This window comes from Nannobrachium achirus, assembly GCF_963921795.1.
Source record: "Nannobrachium achirus genome assembly, chromosome: 16".
Taxonomy (NCBI): Eukaryota; Metazoa; Chordata; class Actinopteri; order Myctophiformes; family Myctophidae; genus Nannobrachium; species Nannobrachium achirus.
In genome coordinates this window covers 45,012,781-45,039,951 of record NC_137823.1, presented here as the reverse complement: position 1 = coordinate 45,039,951, position 27,171 = coordinate 45,012,781, and the positions used below count along the sequence as shown (strand labels likewise).

At 45.3% G+C, this 27,171-nt stretch overlaps 2 protein-coding genes across 3 annotated transcripts in view; both read left to right on the top strand.

Moving 5' to 3' along the window:
• Positions 1-4,323, top strand: part of afg1lb (AFG1 like ATPase b) — a 29,484-nt gene extending 25,161 nt beyond the window's left edge. The window contains exons 10-12 of the mRNA XM_080744568.1: positions 1,744-1,884; positions 2,366-2,473; positions 2,910-4,323. Of these exons, the coding sequence (XP_080600694.1) occupies positions 1,744-1,884; positions 2,366-2,473; positions 2,910-3,056 (396 nt within the window). The 3' untranslated portion in view covers positions 3,057-4,323. The remainder of the gene's footprint in view (positions 1-1,743; positions 1,885-2,365; positions 2,474-2,909) is intronic.
• A 13,021-nt stretch (positions 4,324-17,344) lies between these two features.
• The window catches only part of LOC308301219 (forkhead box protein O3-like), a 68,343-nt gene continuing 58,516 nt past the window's right edge, over positions 17,345-27,171 (top strand). Inside the window, exons 1-2 of one of the 2 annotated variants that reach the window (XR_013962859.1) lie at positions 17,345-17,710; positions 17,979-18,754. Coding sequence is in view for 1 of the 2 variants with exons in the window: in XM_080745119.1 (XP_080601245.1) it covers positions 18,161-18,754 (594 nt within the window). In the remaining variant the exon portion in view is untranslated. The remainder of the gene's footprint in view (positions 17,711-17,978; positions 18,755-27,171) is intronic. The other variant, XM_080745119.1, reaches the window with a different exon arrangement.

The window sequence follows — 27,171 nt, the reverse complement described above, 5'->3', positions numbered from 1 at the left end:
TGCTCTTTTTCCCCTCTACACCAAACCTCTTTGCCAAAAATAGCAGATCTACAAGCTCACAACGCCTCGCAGTTGGCTAAAGTTCTCAGAATATGGATGTTAGGGTTCAAGTGGTTAATATAAAAAAGGAGGAATAAAAGTTTCTATCACACAACGATTTGGAGGACTCCCTGTAGTAACTCTGAGGACCCCCTAGGGGTCCCGTACCCCCTGTTGAAGACCCAGGCAGGGTTTTCACTCCCAGGAGCATTGCATTTGTGACACCCTCTGTCTGTCAAAGGAGCACATTGCGCACACACACACATCTTGTTCTTGGGTTGAGTGAAATTGATTGCCAAAGATTATTTCAAGTTTTATTTCATTAATTGAGAGGATGCTCTGATTAGATTTGAATTCCTAAAAAGCTCAATTCAATATGTAGTTAACACTTGAAAGAAATGAAAGAAGTGTCTTCCTGATGGCATCACTGGAAGGAAAAGGACATTTTGACTCGCTGACTCAAACCAAATTATAATTGTAGATTATGTGCATATTAAGATATGATGTTTTGGATGGCTTTGCCGTACAGAGATTTTTACACTCGTCCCTCACGTGTGCATGCACATGCACATGCACATGCACATGCACATGCACATGCACACTGATAAACCAAAACTTCTACATGCTGCTAACATAAAAAAAATACCCACATTAAAAGAATTCCCTTTCCCTCTGAATTTGCCTTCTTTTTGTCCCTGCTTCATTTACCGCATCTCTCTGTCTCCATTTGTATTCTCCACCGCACATTGTTTTCGTCTCATGCTGTCCTTCTTGCTTCTTTTGTCCTCCCCCAAGCACTTACTGTCCACCTCTTGCTCTCAAACTGCATCATGGCCACTCCTGTTCAATACACGCGTCCCTGTGCTGCTCAGTGTCAAAGAGCTACATTCTATTGGCGGTTCTTTTTCTTTTCTCTTTTTGCTCTGTACAAATGGCACTGCCGGTCGTGACTAAAATAAAGCAGCGAGGGAACGTATATATATATAGTAAGGACGAACCGTTCCCTACACACAGACGCACACACCCACAGTACAGTACACTGGCACTGATCTGCTTGTGGACTAAAGTTCAGTCATTTTTCGTTTTAACACCATGGTGTTTAAAATCCTTTTGGCAAACCTTGTATTGTACTGTACTTCCTGTGCTTGTCCTTGCAATCTATCAATCAATCAATCAAAATGGCAAATCCCTACTAGAACCACTTGAATATATCTGGACTGCTATTAATCTGGGATTTAGAGAAATACTCATTGTGATCACTTTGCTCTTTGCACACATATTTGACTATACATTTATGTTGTTATTAAGGCCGGGACTTGAACGCGTTAATTTTCGATTAATTAATTATGCGATCCGACTCATTGTGATAGATCTGCTATTTTCAAAAGATTTTTATACATTTCATTTGAAAAGTTGAAATGGGGCATTCTGCATAATGAGTACTTTAACTCTTGGTACTTTAAGTACATTTTTATGCCAATACTTTTTGTACTTTCACTCAAGTACATTTTGAATGTTCTTGTGACTTTATTTATTTTTTTATACTTTATTTACATTATTTTGATAATGTTCCGAATCTGAACTTTTACTTGTAAGAGAGTATTTGATACTTTTTAATAAAGTAAAACATTTGAGTACTTTTTCCACCTCTGGACAAGTGTGTATCCGTGATCTGCGCTGGCTAACCTGATTGTTGTGTTGCAGCCTCTGGGAGCCGGAGACTATATTGAGATGGCGCGGGTCTTTGACACGGTTTTCATCCGCCATGTTCCCAGGCTGACTCTGGCACTGAAGGACCAGGCCAGACGCTTCATCACCCTCATAGATAACTTCTATGACCGCAAGGTACTTGAGCTGTGGGGGTCCTTTATTATTATTATTATGTAATACTAGTCATCCACAGAAAATGTAATCTCAAGGAGGCTACGCAACACCGGGAACTCTCTTGCACTGTAACACTTTTTCTCTTTTCTTTTTTAAGTAGGTTACAAATGATTTGCTGCTGTGTGTTCAACTTTTATCAGATGGAAAATTTAGAAATATTTAAAGACTTCTCCTATTCAGATGACAGTGGGTGTCCAGAAACAAAACATGTACTACTCTACTACTACTACTACTGTTACTACTACTACTTCTACTACTACTACAACTGTAATAATAATAACTTTGTATAAAGCTAAATTATTTAAAAAACAACAATTTCAAATGAAAATCAAATCAAACTGAAAATCAGAAATAAATCCTAAACATAAAATTGAATAAAAGGGAATAAAATCGATCAATACTAAAACACCCTCAAATGTAAGCTGGCGTGTCTGTGTCCCAGGTGAGGGTGGTGCTGCTGGCAGCGGCTCCCCTGGAGCATCTGTTTGTCCGCTCTGGAGGGGAAGACGAGAAGGACCGTCTGCTGCTGGATGACCTGGGCCTCACTGGGGTAAACGGACCTCATGCCATTCAACCACTGTTAACCTCTTTTAGGCATGTCATTATAGGCAAACGCTTAAAAAAAAGGGAAAAAGGAGCTCATCTACATACTCAAACAACTGGATAGTGCAACAGTGCACTAAAAAAGACCTACACAAAACATAATTAAAACATACAGTTTCAATTCATGATAACATGCCGTTATGTAGCAAAGGTCGGGACTTGATTAGCAGCCTAAGCGCCCAGATAGTTATGCCAACCATCCGGGCCAGCATTTACTTCTTTTAAGAAACCCCAGTCATTGAAATTGCTATACTTGACCGTACCTTGAGCTTTGTTGGGTGTGACTTGATGTGAAGAAGCTCTCTCAGATTCTGACTCGTAATCGGTTTAGTGTTTTTAAATGTTACATTGAGCACCGCCCTGGTGTACACTCTTCTCCTTAGACGGCGGGGGATCGTCTGACCCTGTTCACGGCCGAGGAGGAGATCTTTGCCTTTCAGAGGACCGTCTCCAGACTGCTGGAGATGCAGTCCGAAATGTACTGGATCCAGGGAGACCGCAGTCACGGCAAGACACACTCAGACACATAATGTCCACTTCCTGGCGTCGTGCACCTAATATACTGTATTATGTTATGTATATGTTCTCATTATGCAGTAGGATACAGTATACAGTATACCGTACCTCAATGCTACCTCATGAACCACCATGTTTCTCCGAGATCAGAAAATGTTCATATTTCAGTCCAAGCAGTCACAGACAAGATGGGGAACATAAGGGACCCTGCTTCTGATCCAAGCACAATATGCAGGAGCACAAGGTTTTGACATGATTACACTCTCAGTTAATTAATGCTCAGGTTTGTATTGTGTAAGAATAGAAGATAACGTGTGTCTGATGGACTACAGATATCTCTGCAGAAATAATGCGACGGCCATGGTTTTCTTTTGGATTATTTTCCTCACATTGTGGCACAGAGTTTTTGTCTAATACAGCATATTGATAAATTGTATTAAACCACATGGACCTAGGAAATTAATTTCCTAACCATACTGAAAGTTACAACAGTATATAGACAACTAATATGATGGTAAAGTCTACCATGTGTATTGTTACTATGAATCAACTAATACAAGAAAAAAAAATTGAAACAGAAACCTCACAAAAAGGTTAACCGTGAACTACAGTTGTTTTTAAAAACAGCTGTAACATTGAACCTCCACAGCCTCTCAGTGGAACAAGTCTTCTTCTACATTGGTACACAGAATGTACTTCTATTCTAGATCATTCAAAATACTAAAGGATGGCTTTCATAATGTAAAGCAGTCTGCAGTGTAGATCTAGTTCGTGTTTCCATTTTAACACCTAAAGAGTCATGGATGAGGCCAGTTATAGAGCCTGGAGTTTGTTTTATGAGTTTGTTAATCGTGTTTCTGTCTTTGGCACCAGGGGAGTGAAGCAGTAAGAGAGAGACCCGATAGCCGAGTGGTTTGGGCACATAAACCGCATGGGCTCGAATGCCGTACAGCTTGTCCCCAGTTTGATTCTTGGCCGGCAGGACCATTTTCTGCATGTCACTCCCCTACACTCTCTCAATGTTTCCTGGCTCTCCACTGTATCTATAAAATGAAGGCTTAAAAAAAGCCCCCAAAATAATATTAACCAAAAACAAAAAAGAGAAAACGTAAATTTTCAACCTGTTTGTCGTGAGGCATGCTCTCTTTCCCTAGCTTAGGGGATAGCTTCTAGTTCCTATAGAATAGTACTGTACATACATCCTAACATCAGTTTAAAGCTAACAGGTGTTCATCATCACAGAGAGAAAATAGGCAACAAGTGGCCACCACAGAAGATCACTGCTGCCCTCTAGTGGTTGAAAGGGATATCATGAGAGGAAGGGAATAAAAGGTTATCTACAAAAATGTGTGGAAAATATTGAATGTTACATTTGAAGTTTAGCCTACCCATGCCTTAATGTATCACAGTTCCATAAAGCTATTTGTCTGGACATATAGCTTTTTAATTACTTTCATACATACATTTAAAAAAGGATACATTGTTATTGTTGTTGTTGTTGTTAGATTGTCAGGGCTGTATCGTGCAATTGCATTTGGTCTTCTTCCTCTGTCTTAGCCACTGACACTCGTTTTATTGTGATATCGATTCATTGATTGCACAAAATCAACTGATTTATTTAAAGAGAAAACTTGATCTTATTTGAACATTTGTAATTTACATTTGCAATCATGTTCATTCCTATTCTCTCAGCGTTTATTGACACAAGCGATTAAACACAAAACCAGTTTACTCTTTGTTCTGCTGTTTGTATCTTATTGACTGTCACTGTTCTTCATTATTGGTGCTTAATAAGAAATATGCGTATCCTCTGAGTAAGCCTAATTTCTGGTCTAGAGTTTTGATTTTCTTGAAACCAAGAATCCCCCCAAAAAGAAAAGTATTGTCCATCATTTGACTTAGTGATTAATAAAGTAATGTACGGTACATTTTATTTAGTAAGTAAAAAAACAAACCACGTTACCAGGGAACGTTTAGATAAACTGCATGCATTTCTTATTGCCACAGGAAGGCGGTGTAGGTAGCCTGGCTTAGCCAGACTATATACTAATGCAGCTAACTAACTGCAGTATCCCCTCCTTGTTTTAACATGGGTGGATGGTCTAGCTGAGCTAGGCTACGGTGTAGGAGCCTATTAGTCACTAAAAAGTCATCCTTCAATTTTGACTAGAAAGCATTGATCGGTCTGAAGACCTGACCTCACATTGTCTTAACCCGTAAAGACCTGAGGATGATTCTTCTTCTAAATCTTGACAGGTTTCTGTAAAAACCTGTGTTGTTCTCAGACTCAAAATATTTTGTTCCAGGGACCGGCCAGAAGCAAAGATTTGAGTTAGAACTGTGTGTGTGTGTGTGTGTGTGTGTGTGTGTGTGTGTGTGTGTGTGTGTGTGTGTGTGTGTGTGTGTGTGTGTGTGTGTGTGTGTGTGTGTGGTGTGTGTGTGTGTGTGTGTGTGTAAAATAAAAGATCTACTAGCTCATTGCGTTGCACAAAGTGACAGCCTGCAAGATGGGGCCTATAGGCTCTAATGCGCAACGCAGGTTAGAATCCCAATGATCTTTGCTGTGTGTCACTCCCCGTCTCGCTCTCCCTGTTTTCTCTCTGTCTCGGGCCGAGAAAAGCCGCAGTAGCACACGGGTAGAGTGGCCACCTTAGAACCAGAGGGTTGCCAGTTCAATCCTGGCCTCCCCTAGAGTTGGTGTCTAAGTGTCCTTGATCAAGACACTGAACCCCTAATTGTTCCCGATGTGCAGGTTGGTGCCTTGCATGGTTTCCTCTGCCATCGCTATGAATTTATGTGTGAATGGGTGAATGTAATGCACAGAAAGCGCCTTGGATAAAGCTATATAAATGCACCATTTTACACACACACACACACACACACACACACACACACACACACACACACACACACAAATATTTTAATTTTGATGTTTTTCTTTCTATCTTGACATGTTGGGGATGTAATGTCTCTTAGTTGAGAGAAAGGATATTTTTTAGGGTTTAGTAACAGCTGCTAGAGGACCAACGCACTGCGTAGCAAAATTGTGAATGGCGTGTTCTCTCAAATGCATATAAATTGATTGTGTTGGGCTTCAGGATAGCCATTGTATTATCTCCAGCCAAATGTACTGTGCACTTTGTTTCCCAGAACCTTTCATAAGGGTCTGTAGGTGGCGGCAGAGGGCAAGTGATGGCAGGATGGTTTGTTATTGCGTCTCTGTAAGGATGAGGTCATTCTAGTGCACCAGTTCTGCCTGGACACTGGAGCCCAGCCCAGCTTGTCTCCGTCAGCCCAGCTTCTAGACACAGAATAGGTACCAGCCAGGGGTGGATTGTGGTGGACAGTTTAGTTCAAAATTCAATTTTAGCCAAAGACATACAAAATGAGAAGACAATAATATTACCAGAAACACATAAAGAGATAGCCCTGAATGACCATAACAGGTCTGTAACTATGAGTGTACAAATGGAACCAAATGGAATCCTTGCAAATAAAACATTTGAAAACCACTAGTAGGCCTACTATTTGGACTCATAAATGTCATATTCTGAAGAAGCTGTGGAGTCTTGACATTCAGTAATTGGGTCTTATGATAAAAATAAGAAAATTATGATGTTGTGTAAAAGAGAAAATCTAACATTTGCCACGGACAAGACCAGGTCTTTGCCACAGACACATTTGTCCGTGTACGGACATGTCGATGACCCCTGGTACCAGCGCCTCCAGAACATGGTGCCATTTTCAAAGCATCCCATCGGAAATGAGCCTATGAAATTGGCTGAGCCTCTTGGTGTACTAACTGTAATGACACATTCCGGGCAATGTTTTTATGTGGTCGTGATGGGTGTGTTTTAACCCATTAAGACCTAAGGCCGATTCGGAAAAAGTACTTCTCAAACCTTTTCGTGCCAAGGACCACCAAATTGATATATATTTGTCTGCGGACCCTGCCATCTGAAAATGTTTTTTGCCAGGGACCCAGAAGATTTGTGTTAAAAAAATCAAACATTTTCAAGATTTTCCAAAAATGTCAAGATGTACAAGCTCGTATATCTTCTATTTTTGAATATCTAAATCAAGAATCTAAAATGACAGATTCTTTCCGGGTTTATTTGGTGTGGTGATATTTTGTGTTATTTTTTCCCCTTATTAGTTACCTTATGTATACGTTACGGTATAGTAGGTACTAGTATCAGCCTACATCACATTTCAAGAAAGGAAATACCAGATTAGATGTATTATATAATGACATCCAGGGACATAACGGACAAAAGGCCAACAGGCAAAGAAATATAATAATAGGCCCTATTAATGAAATATATCTCAAAACTCCACCGGCTGTCTGTCAGTCAGTCCGTCAGTCAGTCAGTCTGTCCGCCACGTCACGTCACTTCACGTCACGTCACACTTTTGCCCTACTCTTATATCTCACATTTGTACACCTCTTTTCTAAGTAGGCCTACGCAAAGACGCTTATGGGGGAAAAACACTAAGAAAAGCCTATGACTATGAAATAAAATCAATACAAACTGTGGTATGACGAGAAGGGGGGTTAGCTGGGGAAAGCCATATTGAAGAGGTGGTTTTTGAGGGCTGTTTTGAAGGTTTGGAGGTTGCATTTGTGTGTGAATATAGGCCTACGTGCTTGTGTTTGTATGTGCGAGAGTGTGACACATAAAAGTTTGTTTGTTAAGTTAGTGAAGCCCCCAGCCTCCATAACTGTCAATGAAAGCAAAATCAATCCTGCTCTATTCTGAGGCCCCTAATCCAATCAGAGTATTACGCTGTTCGGGAAAACATCAGACGCAAACAGAGATGGGCCACGCTCTTTAGTGAATGCCTTAATTGGATGATTTACGCTGTCACAATGGGGTGGTTGCTGTCCTCGCGTCCTCTGAAGCGTGGCCTTGGTACCACTGACCCTGGTAAAACTCGTATTTCTGAAGGAAAAACTGAAATGTACAATGTACCATTTTTTGATATATTATTGTGTGCAAGGATGTTGGGTACAGCTACTGCCTCGCTGCTTTGGCTCCAGTCCTTGAACTCAATTAGAACCAATTATGCTGTCAGTCTACTTGCAGTATTTAAGTGTATTCCCTGTTGCCTTCACCTGAAATTACACTGCCTGGAGAAGGGATTTCAGGTGACAGCAGTGATTTCAGGTGATGCCTTTAAATCAGTGGACCGGGCCAATATTGCAAGTGGCGCCCCCACATAATTGGCAAAACACTAAAATGTCTGTGATAATATAACATTAATGTAAAACAAATGTCACAGTATTTTTTCTTTCAAAACTTGAAAAGTGTAATTTTAGGTGACATTTTTGTTATTATTGTTTTCAGGGCTTGTATGCCTTTATTGATAGGACAGTAGACTGACAGGAAATGGGGAGAGAGATGGGGCGAGGGGGGGGGGGGGGGGGGGGTGACGCAGCAAAGGTTGTCGGGACCGGGATTTGAACCCGCAACACGCTGTCAGGCTGGCATTGCAGCCTAGGGTGACCGGACCACCATGCCAGCAGCCCGGGCATTTTAGGTGACATTTAATTGGATCTTGCTTATGACTTCCGCTTATTGTCCTGGTGCACTTATCCAATCAGGGTCACAGACCAGTAGGAGACCTAAGCCTTATTTGGATGACCTCAGCCTACATTATAAGAGGAAACAATCTTGTGTGTTTTTGTGTGTGCGTGTGTGCATGTGTTCAGAGGAAGGGAGTGGGGAAAATAACAACATGGTGGTTTGTGTGTGAGTCTGCCATGGCCTATATTGTAAATGCAGGGCTTTGTTTGGGTGGGTCACTCTAATTTAATTGTTTACGTTGTTTCTGGGAGGTGCCAGACGTTTGCAATCCTCTTTTAGCCTTGGCAGGGTGCACGTAAGGTGAAAGCGACTTTCTTGAATGCCAACGCACGGGCATTTCAGCGGCATAATCCCCAGAACAAGATAAGTCATGATTCCTAAGGTGCCTTTAGCAGTTAGCACAACTGCACTGTTAAATCAACTGAAAATGTATACATGAGGATTTCTCTATGTATGATTTGATTGATTTGATTTGATGTATTTACTGGCAAAGTAAAGCACGGCCTAAGTGTCAAAATATGCTTACATGAATGTGTACCTATTTGGACAGTGCATGAATATGCTCTAAAACAGTGTTTCTCAACCTTTTTTCAGCATGGGCACACTTTTCATGTCCCAAGAATCCATGGGCACACCAACATAATACGGGGGTGTAAATATCGTCACTGACTGGAAGAAACCTTGTATCTCCAAGTTTCAAATTTGTATGTTTCTTCGCAAAGTAAAGCCCTGCTTCATCATACAAGGCTGTCACACAACAGTAGTGAAAACAGCGGATCTACAAGCACACAACGCCTCGCACCGCAAGGTATGATAAATACAATACTGGCTTTCAAGCAGTTTCAAGGGGCATTATTATTATCATTATCGGCTTGACCATGTTTGTGGTGACCACGCCAGAAGGGTTTATAGAAGCAAGTCGCCAGGGGGTTCCCAAGGTACGCGGCCCAGTCACCGTCATCATCCTGGTGGTGCGCTTCCTCATTGACACCTTCTGGGTACAGAACCAAGGTACGCGGCCCAGTCACCGTCATCATCCTGGTGGTGCGCTTCCTCATTGACACCTTCTGGGTACAGAACCTGCCCTGGGTGAAAGTGTGCACGTCAATCTACCTCCAGTTCTTTGTCAAGTTCATCATTATCGGCTTGACCATGTTTGTGGTGACCACGCCAGAAGGGTTTATAGAAGCAAGTCGCCAGGGGGTTCCCAAGGTACGCGGCCCAGTCACCGTCATCATCCTGGTGGTGCGCTTCCTCATTGACACCTTCTGGGTACAGAACCAAGGTACGCGGCCCAGTCACCGTCATCATCCTGGTGGTGCGCTTCCTCATTGACACCTTCTGGGTACAGAACCTGCCCTGGGTGAAAGTGTGCACGTCAATCTACCTCCAGTTCTTTGTCAAGTTCATCATTATCGGCTTGACCATGTTTGTGGTGACCACGCCAGAAGGGTTTATAGAAGCAAGTCGCCAGGGGGTTCCCAAGGTACGCGGCCCAGTCACCGTCATCATCCTGGTGGTGCGCTTCCTCATTGACACCTTCTGGGTACAGAACCAAGGTACGCGGCCCAGTCACCGTCATCATCCTGGTGGTGCGCTTCCTCATTGACACCTTCTGGGTACAGAACCTGCCCTGGGTGAAAGTGTGCACGTCAATCTACCTCCAGTTCTTTGTCAAGTTCATCATTATCGGCTTGACCATGTTTGTGGTGACCACGCCAGAAGGGTTTATAGAAGCAAGTCGCCAGGGGGTTCCCAAGGTACGCGGCCCAGTCACCGTCATCATCCTGGTGGTGCGCTTCCTCATTGACACCTTCTGGGTACAGAACCAAGGTACGCGGCCCAGTCACCGTCATCATCCTGGTGGTGCGCTTCCTCATTGACACCTTCTGGGTACAGAACCTGCCCTGGGTGAAAGTGTGCACGTCAATCTACCTCCAGTTCTTTGTCAAGTTCATCATTATCGGCTTGACCATGTTTGTGGTGACCACGCCAGAAGGGTTTATAGAAGCAAGTCGCCAGGGGGTTCCCAAGGTACGCGGCCCAGTCACCGTCATCATCCTGGTGGTGCGCTTCCTCATTGACACCTTCTGGGTACAGAACCAAGGTACGCGGCCCAGTCACCGTCATCATCCTGGTGGTGCGCTTCCTCATTGACACCTTCTGGGTACAGAACCTGCCCTGGGTGAAAGTGTGCACGTCAATCTACCTCCAGTTCTTTGTCAAGTTCATCATTATCGGCTTGACCATGTTTGTGGTGACCACGCCAGAAGGGTTTATAGAAGCAAGTCGCCAGGGGGTTCCCAAGGTACGCGGCCCAGTCACCGTCATCATCCTGGTGGTGCGCTTCCTCATTGACACCTTCTGGGTACAGAACCAAGGTACGCGGCCCAGTCACCGTCATCATCCTGGTGGTGCGCTTCCTCATTGACACCTTCTGGGTACAGAACCTGCCCTGGGTGAAAGTGTGCACGTCAATCTACCTCCAGTTCTTTGTCAAGTTCATCATTATCGGCTTGACCATGTTTGTGGTGACCACGCCAGAAGGGTTTATAGAAGCAAGTCGCCAGGGGGTTCCCAAGGTACGCGGCCCAGTCACCGTCATCATCCTGGTGGTGCGCTTCCTCATTGACACCTTCTGGGTACAGAACCAAGGTACGCGGCCCAGTCACCGTCATCATCCTGGTGGTGCGCTTCCTCATTGACACCTTCTGGGTACAGAACCTGCCCTGGGTGAAAGTGTGCACGTCAATCTACCTCCAGTTCTTTGTCAAGTTCATCATTATCGGCTTGACCATGTTTGTGGTGACCACGCCAGAAGGGTTTATAGAAGCAAGTCGCCAGGGGGTTCCCAAGGTACGCGGCCCAGTCACCGTCATCATCCTGGTGGTGCGCTTCCTCATTGACACCTTCTGGGTACAGAACCAAGGTACGCGGCCCAGTCACCGTCATCATCCTGGTGGTGCGCTTCCTCATTGACACCTTCTGGGTACAGAACCTGCCCTGGGTGAAAGTGTGCACGTCAATCTACCTCCAGTTCTTTGTCAAGTTCATCATTATCGGCTTGACCATGTTTGTGGTGACCACGCCAGAAGGGTTTATAGAAGCAAGTCGCCAGGGGGTTCCCAAGGTACGCGGCCCAGTCACCGTCATCATCCTGGTGGTGCGCTTCCTCATTGACACCTTCTGGGTACAGAACCAAGGTACGCGGCCCAGTCACCGTCATCATCCTGGTGGTGCGCTTCCTCATTGACACCTTCTGGGTACAGAACCTGCCCTGGGTGAAAGTGTGCACGTCAATCTACCTCCAGTTCTTTGTCAAGTTCATCATTATCGGCTTGACCATGTTTGTGGTGACCACGCCAGAAGGGTTTATAGAAGCAAGTCGCCAGGGGGTTCCCAAGGTACGCGGCCCAGTCACCGTCATCATCCTGGTGGTGCGCTTCCTCATTGACACCTTCTGGGTACAGAACCAAGGTACGCGGCCCAGTCACCGTCATCATCCTGGTGGTGCGCTTCCTCATTGACACCTTCTGGGTACAGAACCTGCCCTGGGTGAAAGTGTGCACGTCAATCTACCTCCAGTTCTTTGTCAAGTTCATCATTATCGGCTTGACCATGTTTGTGGTGACCACGCCAGAAGGGTTTATAGAAGCAAGTCGCCAGGGGGTTCCCAAGGTACGCGGCCCAGTCACCGTCATCATCCTGGTGGTGCGCTTCCTCATTGACACCTTCTGGGTACAGAACCAAGGTACGCGGCCCAGTCACCGTCATCATCCTGGTGGTGCGCTTCCTCATTGACACCTTCTGGGTACAGAACCTGCCCTGGGTGAAAGTGTGCACGTCAATCTACCTCCAGTTCTTTGTCAAGTTCATCATTATCGGCTTGACCATGTTTGTGGTGACCACGCCAGAAGGGTTTATAGAAGCAAGTCGCCAGGGGGTTCCCAAGGTACGCGGCCCAGTCACCGTCATCATCCTGGTGGTGCGCTTCCTCATTGACACCTTCTGGGTACAGAACCAAGGTACGCGGCCCAGTCACCGTCATCATCCTGGTGGTGCGCTTCCTCATTGACACCTTCTGGGTACAGAACCTGCCCTGGGTGAAAGTGTGCACGTCAATCTACCTCCAGTTCTTTGTCAAGTTCATCATTATCGGCTTGACCATGTTTGTGGTGACCACGCCAGAAGGGTTTATAGAAGCAAGTCGCCAGGGGGTTCCCAAGGTACGCGGCCCAGTACCCCCCCCCCCCCCCCCCCCGACGGGGGGGGGGGGGGGACCCTTCTCAGGGGCACACCAAAGGTCCCCAGGCACAGTGGTTGAGAAACACTGCTCTATAATACCTGTGTTATACACACGATACAGTATGTGTAAACGTAAATACACCAGGAAAGAAGCATTTCTTCGACTCAGACCTTATCGCCAGGGTTGGCTTATAGCAGCTGTCGGTAGATAATGCCGGTCTTATATAAGGGTCATTTGTGTACGGTGTGATTTGCCATGGTTACTCATTGAAGTTGAATCTCCATATATGGAGATAACCTACGCATCACACTAAGTCTGACCTCACCAGCCCATATTTGGGCATGAGCAACTTATGTCTCCATATATGGAGATATGATGACATCACACAGTCCTCAGCCGATGATGTGGCGTGATGTCATACAATACACAAACGAGCCCAGATATGAGCAGGGCAAAGGTGTGACGTGTGACCGACCGACCGACCGACCGACCGACGGACGGCCGGTGGAGGTTTTGATACTAAACTGCGACCATACGGTCGCAAATACAAGCAGTCCATGGTGAAATGGGTTCCCTCGAGATTATTCTGTAGATTACATACAGTACAGCAACGTAATCATAATATTTTGGTCCGCACTCCTTTTTGCTGTGTTTGTCGTATCTGCATTTAACCCATCCTAAGTGTCAGGAGCAGTGGGCGCTAGGGATGGGATGGTTATCGTTATTATTGTCTATCGTGATAAAAAACACTCACCATAATCGTATTGTGGAAATTTAAATTTATCGTGAAATTGTCGTCCATCATGCACTGGGATGATGCTGCATATCTGGTACCATTTAAACACTATAATTGGTCAAACGGACCTGGAAATAATGTAGGCCTACTTGATACAGTCTCTTTTTGTCACTATCTACCAAATAGCCGATCTACAAACTCACAACGTAGATCTTCTATTTCTTGGCAAATGTTCCGCCCCAGGATAATGGATGTTGGGGATATTTTGATTATCGCGATATCGTAAATCGCAATTTGTTTGGCACAAATTACCATTTACAATCTTAATCCAGAGCGATTTACAATAAGCAAGGTAATACGTCAATACAATAAGCAAGGTAATACATCAACATCATCAATACATCAAATGCATAGAAATATCAATCTAGGCAAATAACGTACCGAGCACCTAATCAGTAAAAAGCTTTATAAAAAAACTTTAGAAATTCAATAATGACAATAATCGTGACATGAAATGTTCATTTTATCGTTCCATCCTAAGTGGGCGCTACCTACGGGGCAGTGCCACTGCCTTGAGGAGCAGTTAGGGGTTTAGTGTCTTACTCAGGGAATCGAACCTGGCTGGCTCCCACTCTCCCAGGTTCTTTCATGGCCGCCCCACTTTGCTGTATGATTGGATTCTATAGGCTTCGTATGACTTAAGGACATTTAAGGATATAAAAAGAATTGTCGCCACAGAGGAAAACCTTTAAATAATCTCACACACACAGACACACTCACACTTCCTCCATCCATCTAGCGAAGAGTTAACTAGTTCTCTGGCAGGGACCAGACTGCTGCATCAGGCATTCTCTTTGATATAAGAGGAACAAAGACTGCTCACAACGTGTGTGAGTATACTGTATAGGGTACATGCTGTATATTGCGACCGTAGGGAGCATTTACTATCAAAGCTGGCAGATCTTGACCGCCAGTGAGTGAGTCCGGTCAGTAGGTAACACCTCAATGTCTATAGCTGACCTGTTGTGACATCACATTGTTGACCCATATTTGGCAATGCCCATATATGGATGCTCCAGATATGGCCAAGACAGAATTAGTTTACAAATGCCCCTCAATGTCTATAGCTGACCTGCCCATATATGGAGATCCCTGATGTCATCAATATTAAGCCCATAGCTTGGAATGCCCATATTGTGTGGGCATCCCTGAATGTCGATAAGACCAAAGAGCTGGTCATTGACTTCAGGATGAAGGGCGAAAAGGAGAAGTTGGACCCCATCATTATCAACGGATCGGCGGTGGAGAGAGTGGACAGCTTCAAGTTCTTAGGTGTCCACATCTCTGATGATCTCAGGTGGAACGTGCACACTGAGCATGTTGTGAAGACGGCCCAACAGCGCCTCTATCATCTAAGGCAGCTGAAGAAATTTGGCATGGGACAGAGGATTCTGAGGACTTTCTACAGAAGCACTGTGGAGAGTATTCTAACAGGCAGTTTCACTGCCTGGTTTGGGAGCTGTTCTGCTCTCAATCGCTCTGCAATGGAGCGGGTGGTGCGGACAGCACAGAAGATCTGTGGGTGTGAGCTCCCCTCCATCCAGAGCCTCTACAACAGCCGGTGTGTTGCCAAAGCCAGGAGGATCATCAAGGACCCCTTCCATCCGAACCATGGAAAGTTTGTGGAGTCGCGGTCCCGTCGGAACGGGACAAAATACCAAAGCCTTGTGGGCAAGACAGAAAGAGCACAAAGAACTTTCTTTTATCAAGCAATAAGACTTTTGAACCAATAGACAGGCTACTGACACACAAATGTAATGTTTTTATTTTTGCGGCTAGTATTAAGGCACTTTTAAAGTATCCTTTTATTCAACTTTTAGATTTTATTATGTGACAATGCTTTTAATTTATGACTTTTCACTAATGAACTGCTGCATGTCCGAGGAGCACTGACAAATGAATTTCACCCTTTTCTTACTGTGATTGTATTTTTAAGGTGTGACAATAAAGCATTTCTGATTCTGATTCTGATTGTGTGAGTCTCATGTGGTCTATAACATAAGACATCTATGATGTCAGATGTTAGTCATATCCATATTTGGGGAAATATTTTGTCCAACTTAAACAACCAACCACAACTCGACACTTCACACTTGCAAATGAATTCCGTTCTGTGCGAATTCAGTCCTGTGCGACCTCACCCTTTAGGTTGCTTTTCGCCCTTAGGGCGTCTTACTGGTAATAGACCTAGTAGGTGTGCGTAAGGGACATGCTGTATATCGTTGTTGTTGGGTGGAAACCTTGTATGTCCAAAACCGTTTGTTTTGCATTTAACATTTTCAAAATGCTTTAGACTAGTGAAAATAGCCGATCTACAAGCACACAAGGCATCGCACTGAGGCGTTGTGTGCTTGTAGATCTGCTATGTTCACTAGTTTTGTGCGACAGTCATTGTATAATGAAGCAGGGCTTTACGCACACATTTGAAACTTGGAGATAAGAGGTTTCTGCCCGACAGTGACGATATTATAATATTATATAGCCTATATACTATAGACTCACTGCCAGCTTCATAACAGTTTGACATATCGTTGCCCTCATCCTTTTCAGAGGCCTGTCAGTGTCAGCTTGCATGTCATGACAGCAGAACCGAAGTGGTCCAATGACACAAGTCAGTAGGCAGTAGCCTACCACCACCACCACCACCACCACCAGACCAGTACACATGGGGGAAGGTGTTTACAGTGCTGCGTGCACACTGCACTGACTCCCCGTGCACGCTCCACTTCACCAGTGTGCGACGCGTGCACGCGCGGCATTCCTGTACAAAGGCTCGCGTGAGCGCGCAGCTGGACGTGCACCTTTCAAGGCAGCTTCACAGTGGAACAAAGAAGACGCGGACGGAGGCTGCTTGTTATGAAAGTGTCACGGAGCGGAGGTAGCAGTGAGGGGAGGAGGGGAGGGGACCTGAGCTGAGCTGAGCATCACTTGCAGGACTGAGTAGAAGAACCGGATTCCTTCCTATATCGACTTGTTAATAAAGAGGATGATCTGGACTGCGAGCAATATATTGTCAATCACTTTACAGAGGACGACCCCCCCCCCCTCCTCTGCGCCTTTGGACACAAAGTGATTGACAATATATTACTCGCAGATTAAAATGGACCTGCAGGACAAAGAGAAGCAATCAACGTTAGGAAGTCCTTAATAAATCCATAGCTAAACGTTTATTTTTTCTTCTTTTTTTTCCTATTGTCTCAGCATATACAGCAGAATTGTGCAAAAAGGTAACCACAAAAGCACTGCCACTGACATGTCCCAAGCACATTCATTTCTCCCCGGCGGCATGTCAAATAAATATTATAGCGACGTATATCCTAACATGTGCGTCTTTAAGTCTGCAATTAACGCATGCTGCCAACAGGTAGCCTGCAATTCAGTTTGGTAACTAGAACCGGGTTTGCTCCAGTAACCTGTTATGTAGCCGTTCTTGGTTTCATGGTTGTATCTGTCCTTCTATTTCTGTGCACGTCAACATGCCTAGACGTGTCGCGGCATGTCTCTCTCTGCACATACTGTACTGTGGGGCTAGTGTCTCTTTAAAAGGCGATCCCATACACTGGATCCAGGGGGCTGGCCCTTGATCGACTTTAGTGTGTGTGCGTACGTGTGTGTGTATGTGTGTATGTGTGTGCAGCACTGTGCAGACCGAGCGAGATACAGTAACCAAGAGTGAGGTGAGGTGGCGTTCTTATTCCACATCGACACTGACACGGAGCCCAGCTTCACTCGCATTGCATTCTGTTACTACTAGCCTCTGTGGCGAATGACAACTTGGGGAGTGGAAGGCGAAAATGTGTCAGTAAGGCAAATGAACGAGGCTGTGGGCTTCACGGGATCTACGGATTTCTCTTGGCAGCGCGCACGGAGCGCAGTGACAGTCTGTGCTAGTAGTTTTATCCAAGACACGGGCTACTCGAGTAGCCTTCACCGACAACTAAGGATTATTCCCGGGGACTTGCTGCTGCTTGCTGCCCCTGTGTGATGACGTTTGAGGAGCACTTTCTCCGTGACCACTGACAAGCAGATCTCCAGTAGGTATGGCTGTGTATTACCTTGTTGTAACACATACCAGGTGGTGATTTTGGGTATCAGCGCGTAATAAGCTCCACTGATGAGCGAGTGGGTTATTGAAGGACTGTAAAGACTATACCGTGTTTAATTCTGTGAGGATTTCTGCTAAATTTGAACTTTTGTCATTTTGACAGTCATCATATAGAGTCTAAACTATAGCCTACAACTGCATAATATAAGATGTTGCTGTAAGAGTGTGGAGCTTAATTGTGGTTTCTTTCTTCCTCTACAGGGGTAATTCATTGTAAACTCTGAGCTGATAGATAGCTGCCGTTCGGGTTTGCTGCTGGTCCGGAATAGCAACAAAGAACGGGGGCGCGCATTCATGGAATGCGACTTTGACAGCTCTTCATTTCTGATCCACTAACTTTTCTCCAACTGGAAGCGGGGGCGAGATTGTGACTTGCGGAGGAGATGGCCGAGGTCCCACCAGCCCCCGATCCTCTCCCCGACCTGGACGACGTGGCGATCGACCCCGACTTCGAGCCGCAGAAGCGGCCGCGGTCGTGCACCTGGCCGCTGCCGCGACCCGACCCGGCGATCAAGACTGACTCGAGCCACGACGCGGACATCATACCCGAGGAGGAGGACGACGACGACGAGCTCGACAACGCCACCTGTGCCAATGGCGCGGAATCCCTGGCCACCTCCAGAGCCATCGCCGTCAACGGCTCGAATGCGGCGATCGAGGACCAGAGCAGCAGCAGTCCCGTGGCCGACGGGCTGCTCTCCTCCCTCGGCCAGGAGAACGGCGGCTCCCCGCTGTCCTCGCACTCCCCAACGGCCGCGTCGGGCGCGCTGAGCGCCGTCGGGCTCAACCAGACCCCGAGGAAGTCGTCGTCGCGTCGCAACGCCTGGGGGAACCTGTCCTACGCCGACCTGATCACCAAGGCCATCGAGAGCACGCCGGACAAGAGGCTGACGCTGTCGCAGATCTACGACTGGATGGTGAGATGCGTGCCCTACTTCAAAGACAAAGGCGACAGCAACAGTTCTGCAGGGTGGAAGGTAAGCGTTAATAACAACCTCCTCCTCCTCGCCCATCTCCTCCCCCCTCTCCCACCAAAACAAAAACAAGAAACATGTGGCTTGCGTTCTCTTCTTCTTCTTGCAGCATTGAGCGCGCCGCGTGCACAACAGCCCAGCATGCACAGTGCACACACACGTGGATCGTCATAACGTGCACGATCCAACGATCATATTTGTTTTTCAGTTTTTTTCCATGCTGTATTGATGTGGTGGTGCCATAGGATTGATAACTGGTCAATCAAAAAATACAATTAAGCAACGCAGGTGTCTAACAATAATTTAACTTATGGGTCCATTTGGTTTCATTTTACGCTCTCAAGAGTTAAAGATATACTGTATAAGGGTCCATTTGGTTACCCAACTCCATCATTTAGCTGGGTTTTTAATGGGGGCATAATATATCTGAGACATTGGTGGAATCAGAGCTAACAGAATTGGCGACTTTGTAACCGGTTTGCCTGGAAACATAGTAACCTATTTAGCATGAATGACGCAACCTAGCTCCCCCTAAGACGCTCTAAGAATGACACAATTACATAATGTACTGAACAGTCAGCCAATAATCCATTCATTGCAGGGAGCCTGAGCGTAAACAAAACAATTTAGCAATCACGGTTTGTCACGAAACACAACTAAACAGAATTGGCTTCATGTGCAGCAAGAACGTGGTCTTATTTGCCGTTTGTTATGTAAACCTTGGCTCACATGGTTGTCTCCTGGGTCAGGTAGGTTGCCTGCCTGCCAAGGTTGTTAGTCTTCTTTGCCTTCTGGGAATTACATAAGGATGGGATGCCACGAGGGCTGAACAGTTGGGATATATTTCTACCTTCTAATCCAGAGGGAATGCTATGGGGCTCGCTGGGGGCCCGCTAGATGGAAGACACATGGGACAAATGAGAGTGAAAAGGGGGAGGCACGCCAGGCGAACCAAAAGAGCAGAGGTTAGAGCTCAATGCTGAGATTGGAGAAGCATCCCTGTTGACCAAGTCGCCCACGGGGCCATAAATTATCACGGTTTTACGAGCTAGGCCATCTGATATGGTCCAGTGGGCCAGGGGCGACTCTGTGGGCTCTTATAGCCCGTGGGGGAGATCGCGTTGACCAAGTCAAGGCCGTGGTCATTGTCACCCCGTGGAGCTGTTGCTCGTGGAATGTCGGGCACGAGGGCCAAGCTGTCGGGGCTATAGTGTTACTCTGTCCATCAATAAATCTCAGGGTAGAGTGCACAGCAGATGCCTTCTATAGTTTTCTTATCACCGCACAAAGAGTTACAGATTCTTGCGCAAATGCTTTTATTTTACTCATTCTTAGCCAGATTGACAGATTCCTAATGTTCATCATCAATTCATCATATACCACAGAAGCAAGAGTAGACTATATTTGGACACAGCCACACAGAGAGTGCTATAGGCTATAGGTGTAAGGAGCACCGCAAAGTTATGTAAAGGAATATAGGGCACACACAGACTTTGTGTGTAGGAGTTACATAAGGCGAGGCGCAAGGTTTTTATTTCAGATAATACCGTATAGACAGCCACAGTACACCGCTCATATAATATGAAAGTCACACCTCAAAGCCTTGGCATGTACACATTACAATAAAACACCCAGGGTTGAATTATCAGAGGGCCATCTCTGTAAAGCAAAGGTCTTCAACAGGGTGTCCAGGACCCCTAGGGGGTCCTTAGAGTTATTACAGGGGGTCCTCCAAATCTTTGTGTGATAGAAATATTGACCACCTGAACCCAAGTGTCCATATTCTGAGAACTGTAGCAAGAAATAGCAGATCTACAAGCTCACAACGCCTCGCGCTGCTTGTAGATCGGCTATTTTGCCGAAAGAGGTTTGGTGTAGAGGGGATAAAGAGCACACCAAGTACAGAGTGAAATGTTTTATTATGTATTGACGGTTCAAGTGGTTAAATATCTGAAAACACAAATTGACATGAATCCAAAATACGATGATTGTGCTGTCAAACGATGAAACTATATTGAATCCATGAAAGGTTTGTGGGGGTCCCTGCTTCATCTCTCTCAGCTAAGGGGTCCCTGCTTCATCTCTCTCTCAACTAAGGGGTCCTTGTCCTGAAAACGTTGAAGACCCCTGCTGTAAAGGGACCTTTTTCATATCCCTTCAGCTCATCTCAACTATACTGTACCTCATCCTCAGTGACTGTCTCACTTAGCTCCACCCTGGGCTGCCTTGAGGACACCTAAGGTCTCATGCATGCAGGGAGGGCACCTTTGTTAGGGAGATTTGCTGAGCAAATCCAAGTAATCCCTTTGGGTTTCTGTCCCCGGTTCCCACTGACGTCATTCTGGTTCATATCTTTGTGAGTTACCTATTAGGCCACGGCCCAAAAGTAGGTTAAGATGGGCCAGCGTAGCCCGGTCACCTCAGGGTAGTCTTTCGTAACCACACGCCACTCTTTCGACAAAGGTGCCACCTAAGGCCATTGTTATATTCTTAGAGCACATCATATAACAGTCAGTATTGAACCAACAATGCCTTGTCTTCTATAGCAGACGTTAGCTAAGTTAACAGAGACTAAAATATGAATGTTTATGGTGTATTTAAACAAAATTGTTTTTGTTTTAGCAATTCATATTCTCAGTAATTTAACCATTGTATTATGAGTGAAAACAGTCTCCACTAGTTTGTTCTCTGGTAAATACACAGTTCATCAGCTTAGTGCCAGAGCGGGGTGTGTTATTTTGGTGCTGTAGTTACTACAGCACCAAAATAAGACGCTGCTACTGGATGGACCTCGGTGTAGTGTGGATCCAGTAGCAGCCCGTGTTTGAGCTGTCGTCCCGTGCGAGCAACGTCCCTCCTGGAGGGTCTGGTCCTGTTTGGAGGTGCTGAAATGTGTGCTATAAAGAGTAGCATGGGATCGGTGGGGGGAGGCGACCCCGAAATAGCACCTGTAAACATGCCTTAACACACTCTCTCTCTGTGTGTGTGTGTGTGTGTGTGTGTGTGTGTGTGTGTGTGTGTGTGTGTGTGTATAGCCTTTGTGCTTTGTGTCAGTGTCTCTTGTCTGAGTAAGGTGGAGATTAAGGTATGTGTGTGTGTGTGTGTGTGTGTGTGTGTGTGTGTGTGTGTGTGTGTGTGTGTGTGTGTGTGTGTGTGTGTGTGTATTCCTGGCTCTAGTGAACTTTGTGCTCAAGTGTTACTTAACACTGCTGTAATAGGCTGCCTGCTCACGGCGCTGCCCTTCTCAACAGCTGCCTGTCACAGGCCAAGTCCCAGTTATGACACTGTGGAACCATACTGTACACACACACACACACACACACACACACACACACACACACACACACACACACACACACACACACACACACTAAAAAAATTACATAAGTCTATTTCGACACCAACCCACACCACCGCCAATCAAGATGAACGTTACCCATATAGCTTCAGGTCCTCTCATGTGTATCCACTATATACATTCCAGCACCGACAGGCATGTATGGACCCATGCGGCTGGCGTTTTCCAGATATAGTGTTCAAACTCACATCACATTTCTTAATTTGTGGAGGTCAGTCCACACAACTCGCTTTTAGATTCATGGCCATGATTTAGGATAGTTATGGTTGTGTTAATTGTATTGTGATTAATGCGTTTGTCAGGTCAACGTGTTGGTGCGTGGTGTGAGGCAACCACCAGGGTTTTGTTTAGCCCCAGGGGCGTCATAAGTGAGACTGAGTTACAAGGGCCCAAAAAATAGCAGATATGCCGAGGGCACCGAGTGCCGCGCTGTGAGCTTGTCGATCTGCTATTTTTGAAAAGTTGTGAAAATGTGTGCAAATCTTTGAATATATGTATTTTTTTAGCGAACATTTGTAACTCAAATTTAGCTTCTGGGGGTGTCCCCTGGAACTAAATATTTTCAGATGCGGGGTCCGTGGCCAAATACATGTCATTTTGGGGGTCCTTCACGGTTTTTCAAAAATAGCAGATCTACAAGCTCGCAACGCAACACTCGGTGCTGTGCTGTGAGCTTGTACACCTGCTATTTTTCAATAGTTAAAGCACAAAATAATGCGTTCCCATTCATAAATGGGTTAGACACCCTCCCCCTATGAAGAACATTCATGGGGAGGCCCGCAGGGAATCCTTGTACCCAGGGCCCAGAATTTGGTGCAACACCCCTGTTTAGCCCCCTCAGTGCTGAAACAGGGAGCCATCGCTGTCTGCCAATGGTAAATAATGCACTACATTAGTTTCACTGTCCTCATGTAACCAGCCAATCATGGTCATTGGTCCCCCGGTCACAGGCAGAAGCTTTATGCTCTTCAGTTGCCTTTGGCCCAAACCATATACCAAGAAGAATCTTGCACTAAAATACACACTCTCTTATCTGATCTGTTGCATCAAATGCATGACAGAAGCAGAGGACTGGGGGTATTTAAGGTCGGACCCAAGTTGCACTGTACTCGCTCTTTTCCCGATCTAAACCTAATCTCTTCACCACAAATAGCAGATCTGCAAGCGTTGCGTGGGTGTGAGCTTGTAGACCGGCTATTTTGGGCAAATGTTTCCCCCAGAATGGGGACTATAGGGATGGGACAACAAGCGATATTATCGTTTATTGTGATAAAAAAACACTCATGATAATCGTATCGTAGAGATTTAATCTATCGTGATATCGTCCTCCGTCATGCACTGGGATCAATTCAGCTTTTATTTGCTGAGCAGCATATCCAGTACCACTTAAACCCTCTATAATTGGTAAAAGGTACTTATAATATACGTATTTGATACAGTCTTTTTTTCTCTCTCTAACAAATGTCTTTGACAAAAAATAGCCGATCTATAAGCTAATACGTTTATTGGCTATTTTTTTGCAAATGTTCCGCCCCAGGATAATGGATTTTGATTATCGCGATAATATCGTAAATCACGATTTCGTCACAGTAATCGTGATATGACATTTTCATATCATTCCATCCCTAATGGGGAACACTGGTGTCCAAGTGGGTTAGTGCAGTGCAGTTCCCCATATATGCACCGACCGTCTCGGTCTGCCCCGCTACCCTCCCTGCACGCTTCCTTTTGGCTCTGCCTGCAAGCGCATAGAAAGCAGCCCCACATAAAGCCACCAGCAAAGTTGATTATCATTTTAATGGCCCGACATGCTGAATGCGTTGATGCCTCAGAGCTGGATAATTTGTGTTCCTATCAGACAAGGCGGTGGATGACAAAAGGGGAGGGCCAAGCAAAAACCATTAGTCCTTTATCATCTGTGTCTCGCTGTGAAGAACAGCATGAGTGGGCTGCGAGGTGACAAGGTCATTCTGTCAACCATGTATCAGCCTGAGACTAGCAGATAGAATTTAAACTTAACATGGATATGTGAGATGATCCGTCTGTAAGGATATATTTTTTAAAGGAAACAAAGTCAAACATACATGAAAGATTAGCTACAGAAGTCTGTGTCTGTGTGTCTGTGTGTGAGCGTGCACAAGCGTGTATGTGTGTGTAATCTGTGTACATAAAACTAAATACGTTTTTGTACAACTTGGTGACAAAGTCTCTAAGCTTTTACCACTAACTCTTTTTTCCTTGTACATGCTTCCTTTCGGCAAGGTCATCCAGCATCTCAATGTGAATTTCCATTTTTATACTGATGATACGCAGCTATAGCCAGATGACTCAAATGCCATGAGCGCTCTTACAGCCTGTCAAAATCCGAGGTCAGATTTTCCTTGGATACTGACCTCAATGTTTAATCTTCCATAGACAAGGTGACCAAAACTAAAATAAATTCACCTAAGAAACAGAAGAAAACCCTTTAAAAAATGGATTGTTGCTTAGAGTAGACTATCCAGTTGATCGTCCACAGTGGGCTTACTTAGAATAAGAATCACAAGATATATGGCACAGGCATCATGCAAATCGTCATACAGTATCTCTATAGTCATGTGATCAAGTCGATTTCATATTGCATCCTAATTGGCTAAAATTGGCTTCCAAAGTTTACAGGATTGTTCTGTTTTGGACAAATGCCATCCTTTTCACTTTGGCCTGTTATAGCGCCACCAGCAGGTCGACTTTTGCAACACACATTTTTGTAACAAAATGCCTCAAATCATGAATGCAGCGTCAGATTACAGTGAAAGGCCGAAGAAGACATGCCACCCTTTTCACATCGGACTATTATAGCGCCACCAGGAGGCCACAATAACATAAGAGCACTGCTTCTAGCTCATTAATTTATTTTTCACATTACTCATTGACTATTTAATATAAAATAATTGACTTTATTCATTCTTAGACTTTAGTCCCCCCCCCCTATTGTGTGTGCATATGCAGTAGGCTATGTGTGCCTGTGCACACATAAACCCTGACAGCTTCTAAGAGCTTAATCCCAGAGGCCTTCTCAAGCAAGAAGAGCTGGCACTGTGCCAAAATGGAGGAATTGAAGCAACAAAAAAAAGGCAATAAAAGGGGGTGGGGGGGGGTGGTGGTGGTTGAGGACAGAGGAAGGGAGAAGGGGAGCTGAGGGAGCAAATTAACAGGTTTTGCTCTAAATTGGAGTATTACAGCCGCCCTCTGGCAGCCATTCCCCATAGTGAGGTCCGCTGGTGTGCAAAGCTACAGGGCAGCAGGGTTATGGGAACCCCTCGGCTTCAGGCACCCCTCTGACTCTGAGCAATGTCACTCTGAACCGCAGGAATACCCCAGGGCTCTGTTCTAGTTCCACTTTCAATCAATGGACACATTTCTTTCTTTCTTTGTACAATTTTTTTCTTCTCCTTCTTCTTCTTTCTTAATTGGATTGCCCGAGGAGCCAGATCTCGGTTGCATTTGCATTTTACATCTGAAAACGGTGTTAGCAAGTGTTCTCCTCTCTCTCTCTCTCTCTCTCTCTCTCTCTCTCTCTCTCTCTCTCTCTCTCTCTCTCTCTCTCCCCCTTTTTTCTTTGTGTCTGTTCTTTGTGTCCTGGAACGAGAGGTTAGAGAGTGAGAACCATTAGTCATTAGTCATATTCATGCTTATGTATAGTTCAGATAAGGAAAGAGGCCAATGTTTACCAAGATGACTCTTCTGTATGTGAAGTCACTTTTGTGTGTGTGTGTGTGTGTGTGTGTGTGTGTGTGTGTGCGTGTGTGCGTGCGTGCGTGCGTGCGTGCGTGCGTCTGTTCGTATATACCATGCATGCATGCGTTGCGTATTGCACTTTTCTCTCCCACCTGCCTTAGTTGAATGGACTGGGAAAGGGGCCAGCGAGGAGGGAGAAAATAGCAGATTTTAGCATTTCGCTCACGTGCGTTCCCGCCGCTTCGTCCTCTCCGCCCCGGCCATGTCATATACGCTGTATGATCTGCTCTCTTCAAAGCTACTTCTCAATTATTCAATACGCTCTGGATTAATTCACATCACTGTATTAATTTTTAAGAGCCCGTTCTTGGCTGAAGGCTTAGCCTCTTTCACATTATCTGTCTCTCGCTCTCTCGCTCTCAGTCTCAACTCCCTTTTTTTGTCTTCTCTTTTCTCTTTCTCTTTGACTGCCTGCTCCCTTATTGCTGTAGATGTAGATCTTTACTAAGAACCCCCCCATCCCAAAGAACTTTGTCGTGATCCTGTAGCTTTTTCCTCTGCACTCCCACAACCACAACTCTTCAAGTCTGTCACGGCCTCTAATGAATGGTGATAAATCCTGGCCTGGTCCCTGGCCCTATCCTGTTGTTTTTGTCTCCAAACCCGTTGCTTGACATGTCACTCCCTCTCGTGCTTCTGTGGAACGTTAACTGCATTCGTGAAGGTTTGGTTGTTGTTGTGGTTATTTTCTTTTGGGTGACATATTGGCAGGGTTGCACTGTTGTGACATTGTTTCTGTGGTTTAGGAAAAAATCGAACCTCTGTTCGAAGTGGAGCTGTGTGTGTGTGTGTGTGTGTGTGTGTGTGTGTGTGTGTGTGTGTGTGTGTGTGTGTGTGTGTGTGTGTGTATTGCAGTTGATGCTCAGGGCAGGCTAGACTCAACAGCACCTCTCTGGTCACCCAGGGTTACTACATACAGGCTACATACAGACCCACAGACCCACATACCCACATACCCACCCACATACCTACACACACGGCCACGTATAGGGTAGCTTGTGTTCCACACAGCTCCAAAAATGAGAAAAGAAAGCCAATATGCTTTATCGTTGTGATATATGGGGCCCCAGCCATGACAGGCTGTTGGTTATAAATCACAAAGGTTTGGGCCGAGAAACGTGACCTAAGAATGGGACTGTTCTTTATGATGATGAGTTTTCGTGGTTTGTGTGTGTAGGTGGGTGGGCGGTTGCGTGTGAGAGACTGTCGTGTCTGCAAGTGTCCAAGTGTCCGTGTGTGGGTGTGTATACTTATACTTTGGTCTGCGTGTGTAACAGACAAACAC